The sequence below is a fragment of the Pristiophorus japonicus genome, chromosome 12 (assembly GCF_044704955.1).
Source record: "Pristiophorus japonicus isolate sPriJap1 chromosome 12, sPriJap1.hap1, whole genome shotgun sequence".
In the NCBI taxonomy this organism is placed as follows: Eukaryota; Metazoa; Chordata; class Chondrichthyes; family Pristiophoridae; genus Pristiophorus; species Pristiophorus japonicus.
In genome coordinates, this window is record NC_091988.1 from 191,278,267 (window position 1) to 191,286,191 (window position 7,925).

Below are 7,925 nucleotides of genomic sequence, written 5' to 3' on the forward strand. Positions count from 1 at the left end.
TGCCTGAAAGGGTGGTGGAAGCAGATTCAATCATGGCTTTCAAAAGGGAAAATTTGCAGGGCTACAGGGAAAGGATAAGGAAATGGGACTAATTGGACAGCTCTTTCAAAGCACCGGCACAGACACAATGGCTTCCTTCTGTACAGCATGATTCTATCTTGCTTATCGCAGAAACTGCGCTATTTTCATTCGGTTCATTTCAACGGAAGTAAGCGGGTGAACCGCTCTGCCAGATTACTGCCCAGCTGGTGAAGGTGAAAATTTACGCCTGTGACTTAACATAAAATTTATTGCCACCATCTTCTGGACCACAGCATGGACATACAAAATATTCCATCAAAGAATGGTTTCCACCAGGTAAGAAACCTCTCTTTAAAGAAAGAAAGACTTGCATTTTTACAGCACCTTTCACGACCACCAGACGTCTCAAAGCGCTTTACAGCCAATGAAGTTCTTTTGGAGTGTTGTCACTGTTGCAATGTGGGAAACGCGGCAGACAATTTGAGCACAGCAAGCTCCCACAAACAGCAATGTGAGCTCTCCACGCGGTGCGGACTCGGGAAGATGATCAACGTACCAAAGACCCATAGGACACACTGAAAGAAATGTCGCAAGTACTAGCCACACAAGTTTGCCCAGTACAAGAAGGGAAAGGACTCCTTATGCGCACAGGGTAAGAGGCGTTACGACAGAAAGCAGAGTGGTTATGGTGAACAGGCAAAGCCTATATTCCGAAAGAAGGCCAAGACCACAAAGATTGTGCTGAGGTTGGAGTGCGTGGAGCCCAATTGTCATTCCAAGGGAATGCTGGCCATCAAGAGGTGCAAGCACTTTGAGCTGGGAGGAGACAAGAAGAGAAAGGGTCAAGTCATCCAGTTCTAAGCTACATACTTGACGATTTTTGAAGTACAGATTCACAATAAAAATTATGAAAATCGAAAAAAAAATGCCCAGATCATCTGTTTTAGTGATGTTGAATGAGGTATAAATATTGGCCAGGATACCGGGGATAACTCCAATGCTCTTCTTCAAAATAGTGCCATGGGATCTTTCACTTCCACCTAATTATAGACCGGTTAGCCTGACATCAGTAGTGGGGAAAATGTTGGAATCAATCATGAAGGATGAAATAGCAGCGCATTTGGAAAGCAGTGACAGGATCAGACCAAGTCAGCATGGATTTATGAAAGGGAAATCATGCTTAACGAACCTTCTGGAATTTTTTGAAGATGTAACTAGCAGAGTGAACAAGGGAGAACCAGTAGATGTGTATTTGGACTTTCAAAAGGCTTTTGACAAGGTCCCGTACAAGAGATTGGTGTGCAAAATCAAAGCACATGGTATTGGGGGTAATGTACTGACGTGGATAGAGAACTGGTTGGCAGACAGGAAGCAGAGAGCCGAGATAAACGGGTCCTTTTCAGAATGGCAGGCAGTGACTAATGGAGTGCCGCAGGGCTCAGTGCTGGGACTCCAGCTATTTACAATATACATTAACGATTTAGATGAAGGAATTGAGTGTAATCTCTCCAAGTTTGCGGATGACACTAAACTGGGTGGCGGTGTGAGCTGTGAGGAGGATGCTAAGAGGCTGCAGGGTGACTTGAACAGGTTAGGTGAGTGGGCAAATACATGGCAGATACAGTATAATGTGGATAAATGTGAGGTTATCCATTTTGGGGGCAAAAACACAAAGTCAGAATATTATCTGAATGGTGGCAGATTAGGAAAAGGGGAGGTGCAACGAGACCTGGGTGTCATGGTTCATCAGTCACTGAAAGTGGGCATGCAGGTACAGCAGGCGGTGAAGAAGGCAAATGGTATGTTGGCCTTCATAGCTAGGGGATTTGAGTAGGAGCAGGGAGGTCTTACTGCAGTTGTACAGGGCCTTGGTGAGACCTCACCTGGAATATTGTGTTCCGTTTTGGTCATCTAATCTGAGGAAGGACGTTCTTCCTATTGAGGGAGTGCAGCGAAGGTTCACCAGACTGATTCCAGGGATGGCTGGACTGTCATATGAGGAAAGACTGGATCAACTGGGCCTTTATTCACTGGAGTTTAGAAGAATGAGAGGGGATCTCATAGAAACATATAAGATTCTGACGGGGCTGGACAGGTTAGATGCGGGAAGAATGTTCCCGATGTTGGGGAAGTCCAGAACCAGGGACATTGGCTTAGGATAAGTGGTAAGCCATTTAGGACTGAGATGAGGAGAAACTTTTTCACTCAGAGAGTTGTTAACCTATGGAATTCCCTGCTGCAGAGAGTTGTTGATACCAGTTCATTGGATATATTCAAGAGGGAGTTAGATATGGCTCTTACGGCTAAGGGGATCAAGGGGTATGGAGAGAAAGCAGGAAAGGGGTACTGAAGGAATGATCAGCCATAATCTTATTGAATGGCGGTGCAGGCTCGAAGGGTCGTAATGGCCTACTCCTGTATCTATTTTTTATGTTTCCATGAGAGAGCAGACGGGGCCTCGGTTTAACGTCTCATCCGAAAGATGGCACCTTTGACAGTGCAGCATTCCCTCAGCACTGCACTGGTATATCAGCCTAGATTTATGCGCTCTAGTTCCTGGATTGGGACTATGACCCCACAACCCTCTGACTCAGAGGCGAATGTGCTACCCACTGAGACCCAGCTGACACTATTTAGCACAAAGATAGTGGCCGTCCACCCATTACAGATGGTATTACCGCCTGGCTCACAACCAGCCCATGCAAATTTTCCTGAACCTGGAAATTCAATCAGGTTCAGATATGTTCATGTCAGGGATGCTTCAAAGACACCCAATGCAAATTACCATGTGATGAAGACCGGAGGTTAAAATCAGGCCCAGTAGCTCTAAAGCCTCATAGCAAGACATTAGCGCATCATGTCACAAATCATCATTATCATTATCATAGGCAGTCTCTCAAAGCGAGAATGACTTGCTTCCATGCCAAAAAGGGATGAGTTCACAGGTGTTTCAATGAAGGACCTAATATTTCATGTCCCGAACTATATCTTGAAGGGTGGAAGATGCCTGTGCGTGGATTCTTTTAACGAGTGATGGCCGTTGCACACCAGCCACCACACGGGCTTGACAGAGCTAGGTCTTGGTCCAGTGGCAAGGATTAACCAAGACGACTGGAGACCAGCTCTACTGCACGGACCTAGTGTGTACATATCGCGCGTATCTCACATTAATAAAACCACTGAAAGTTCAAAGTTTGCAATCATTACTTTTTAAAGTCAGATTAATGTAGCAAATAAATAGATTGGTACTTAACAATATGGAAATAGCATGCTGGGGCAGGGGAAAAAATTGGGCGGCTTCTGCTAATGGAGTGCACACCCCTTTCCCCCACGTGAACTTCCTCTCGGCATTCTGCCCAGGCAACGCTTAATGCCTAGGCCGTAAAGACAAAAAACTACTCCACTCAAGTCTTCAGCCCTAAAGAAAATGCCGGGCAATTTTAGTTAAAATGTACGTACAAATTGCTACTTTTGTACTGCAGGCATCAAGGGAAATATTAGGCCAACAATTCTGGCCTCCCCGTGTCCGTACGGAGTTCCTACGGAGCTGGGAAGGCATCGGAAATGCTGGTTTCCAGCGCGCAATGCGCATGCGCTGGAAACCAGCATTTCCGATCTGTCAAGTTTCTGGCTTGACAGATGGCCACATCTCGGGAGCGAGGACATTTGTAAGTGGAAATTTCCGATACTTATGCTTACAAATGTCCTCAAAAATCTTGCGCCTGAAAAAGCAGGTGCATAGCCTACTTTTACTTGCGCAAGTGTTTTAAAAAACACAAAAACATATAAAAATGAAGTTATTAAAACATGTTTTATCATTAAAAACCCTCCCCACAATGGTAAGTTTATTTTTTAAAAACTTTTTTAAAAATTGGGAAATTATTTTTTTGAAGACATTAATAACTTTAATTTAAATGAATGTACTGTAATTATTTTCAATTTTTTCAATTTGGGTGTGCGGGGCTGTGTTTTGGGTGTTTCGGGCTCTATCACAATCATTGTGATAGGAGTTTAGGACCCTGCGGAACTCCTATTGCTATGATAATTTACCTGATTGGCTGCCCAGAGCCATGTGACTCCAGCTGTAGGCCTGGGCATGCGTCGACGTGCACGCGCTGCGACTGGCAGTCAAGAGAGGTCTCAGCATTGGAAAGTCGAACGTGGGCAGCAGCTTAAGGTAGGTGCGTATTTTTTCTCGAAAATACCTGCGGGAAGACCAAAACGGAATTTCAGGACCATTGTGAGAGACGATATTGGCTCTAATGAACAAAATGTTGAATCACTGTGGGTGGAGATTAGAGATAGTAAGGGGAAAAAGTCACTGGTGGGCGTAGATTATAGGCCCCCAAATAATAACTTCACGGTGGGACGGGCAATAATCAAGGGAATAATGGAGGCATGTGAAAAAGGAACGGCAGTAGTCATGGGGGATTTTAACCTACATATCGATTGGTCAACTCAAATCGCACGGGGTAGCCTGGAGGAGGAATTCATAGAATGCATACGGGATTGTTTCTTAGAACAGTATGTAACAGAACCTACAAGGGAGCAAGCTATCTTAGATCTGGTCCTGTGTAATGAGACAGGAAAAATAAACGATCTCCTCGTAAAAGATCCTCTCGGAATGAGTGATCACAGTATGGTTGAATTTGTAATACAGATTGAGGGTGAGGAAGTTGTGTCAAAAACGAGCGTACCATGCTTAAACAAAGGGGACTACAGTGGGATGAGAGCAGAGTTGGCTAAAGTAGACTGGAAACACAGACTAAACGGTGGCACAATTGAGGAACAGTGGAGGACTTTTAAGGAGCTCTTTCATAATGCACAACAAAAATATATTCCAGTGAAAAAGAAAGGCGGTAAGAGAAGGGATAACCAGCCGTGGATAACCAAGGAAATAAAGGAGAGTATCAAATCAAAGACCAATGCGTATAAGATGGCCAAGGTTAGTGGGAAGCTAGAGGATTGGGAAAATTTTAAACAACAGCAAAGAATGACTAATAAAGCAATAAAGAAAGGAAAGATAGATTTCGAAGATAAACTTGCGCAAAACATAAAAACAGATAGTAAAAGCTTTTACAGATATATAAAACGGAAAAGAGTGGCTAAAGTAAATGTTGGTCCCTTAGAAGATGAGAAGGGGGATTTAATAATGGGAAATGTGGAAATGGCTGAGACCTTAAACAATTATTTTGCTTCGGTCTTCATAGTGGAAGACACAAAAACCATGCCAAAAATTGCTGGTCACGGGAATGTGGGAAGGAAGGACCTTGAGACAATCACTATCACTAGGGGGGTAGTGCTGGACAGGCTAATGGGACTCAAGGTAGACAAGTCCCCTGGTCCTGATGAAATGCATCCCAGGGTATTAAAAGAGATGGCGGAAGTTAAAGCAGATGCATTCGTTATAATCTACCAAAATTCTCTGGACTCTGGGGAGGTACCAGCAGATTGGAAAGCAGCTAATGTAACGCCTCTGTTTAAAAAAGGGGGCAGACAAAAGGCAGGTAACTATAGGCCGGTTAGTTTAACATCTGTAGTGGGGAAAATGCTTGAAACTATCATTAAGGAAGAAATAGCGGGACATCTAGAGAGGAATAGTGCAATCAGGCAGACGCAGCATGGATTCATGAAGGGGAAATCATGTTTAACTAATTTACTAGAATTCTTTGAGGATATAACGAGCATGGTGGATAGAGGTGTACCGATGGATGTGGTGTATTTAGATTTCCAAAAGGCATTCGATAAGGTGCCACACAAAAGGTTACTGCAGAAGATCGAGGTACGCGGAGTCAGAGGAAATGTATTAACATGGATGGAGAATTGGCTGGCGAACAGAAAGCAGAGAGTCGGGATAAATGGGTCCTTTTCGGGTTGGAAATCGGTGGTTAGTGCCACAGGGATCGGTGCTGGGACCACAACTGTTTACAATATAAATAGATGACCTGGAAGAGGGGACAGAGTGTAGTGCAACAAAATTTGCAGATGACACTAAGATTACATAGAAACATAGAAACATAGAAAATAGGTGCAGGAGTAGGCCATTCGGCCCTTCTAGCCTGCACCGCCATTCAATGAGTTCATGGCTGAACATTCAACTTCAGTACCCCATTCCTGCTTTCTCGCCATACCCCTTGATCCCCCTAGCAGTAAGGACCTCATCTAACTCCTTTTTGAATATATTTAGTGAATTGGCCTCAACAACTTTCTGTGGTAGAGAATTCCACAGGTTCACCACTCTCTGGGTGAAGAAGTTCCTCCGCATCTCGGTCCTAAATGGCTTACCCCTTATCCTTAGACTGTGTCCCCTGGTTCTGGACTTCCCCAACATTGGGAACATTCTTCCTGCATCTAACCTGTCTAACCCCGTCAGAATTTTAAACGTTTCTTTGAGGTCCCCTCTCATTCTTCTGAACTCCAGTGAATACAAGCCCAGTTGATCCAGTCTTTCTTGATAGGTCAGTCCCGCCATCCCGGGAATCAGTCTGGTGAACCTTCGCTGCACTCCCTCAATAGCAAGAATGTCCTTCCTCAGGTTAGGAGACCAAAACTGTACACAATACTCCAGGTGTGGCCTCATCAAGGCCCTATACAACTGTAGCAACACCACACTGCCCCTGTACTCAAATCCCCTCGCTATGAAGGCCAACATACCATTTGCTTTCTTAACCGCCTGCTGTACCTGCATGCCAACCTTCAATGACTGATGTACCATGACACCCAGGTCTCTTTGCACCTCCCCTTTTCCTAATCTGTCACCATTCAGATAATAGTCTGTCTCTCTGTTTTTACCACCAAAGTGGAGAGGGCGGGTAAGTGGAGCTGAGTCCATGGCCAGATCAGCCATGATCCTATTGAATGGCTGAGCAGGCTCGAGGGGCTAGATGCCCTACTCCTGGTCCTAATTCTTATGTTCTTATGTTCTAATTAAAGCATTGATCAGGCTGATTTGCTCAAGGGAGTTAATGTGCCCCTCCTGCCTCTTCCTGAGGGATGCTTACTGCAATTCTTCTTGAGTGGCAATATAGTGAGGTCTGCAACATACCGTGATCATTCTGTCGACTTACTTTGGGAAATCACCCACCAGAATTGTCCAAAAATTGTTCTTTCAGGAAGTAAATGTACCTGCACACATTTTTGCTTCGGGAATGTCTGCCATCGTTGGCCTTTTCCTGCCATGACTAATGGTTCTGCCGGAGTCTAACCTTCGAAGTGGGTAGCCTATGTCTCTCAGGAGCCCAATCTTGGATTCTATCTTCCCCCTCAAACAGCTACAAAGCCCTTGCTCCTCTTAAGAGACGTGCTCCCCTGGAAAACCAGCATTAACTTCGCAATTATTTTTTGATAGCAGCCAGACACACCATGTAATCATTGAGGGAAGAGTACCAAGAAGAGCACTGGCTGCAGATGCGCGAATGATGGCAGGAATGCAATCAAAAGCATCTGGAAACTTGGGGAGCGCCACAAGACTAGTAAAAACGGGAGTGCCTCCCCAGCCGGTGCTGCCCGACACTGATGTATGATGATGTATGCGGACAGGTGGTTGAAGAGGGCACCTGTAACCTCAGAATCTTTAACCTCAGAAGGGAGCTGCATCCATTGCACGTCTGCTATTAGTGCCTGGCAGAAACCAGTGGGATGGGAGTTGTCTGCGTGGCCACTTTCACTTCAGCTGACAGTCTGGATGTTGTTCCTTGGCTTCAGGTCGAGGGCCAGAAGTCACTGAGTTCGCAACCCCGTCAAAGCACAGCCTCCTTCTGGACTACGGATAAGTGTTAGGGGGTAAAACGATTTCTTACTTAGAATAGGTACAGGTGCCATGGAGGGCCGGGGAAGGGCGCTGGGCTCTATTTAAGCTGTATAAACCCTCCCTTAGAGACAGATTATGCCTTGTTGATGATAGT

At 45.1% G+C, this 7,925-nt stretch overlaps 1 protein-coding gene across 1 annotated transcript; it reads left to right on the forward strand.

The window, feature by feature from the left end:
- Positions 1–564: 564 nt before the first annotated feature.
- On the forward strand, positions 565–883 carry LOC139277095 (large ribosomal subunit protein eL42-like). Its single transcript, XM_070895110.1, is given in 1 exon segment — positions 565–883. A coding segment is annotated over 1 exon segment (318 nt). The 3' UTR covers position 883.
- Positions 884–7,925: the final 7,042 nt, after the last annotated feature.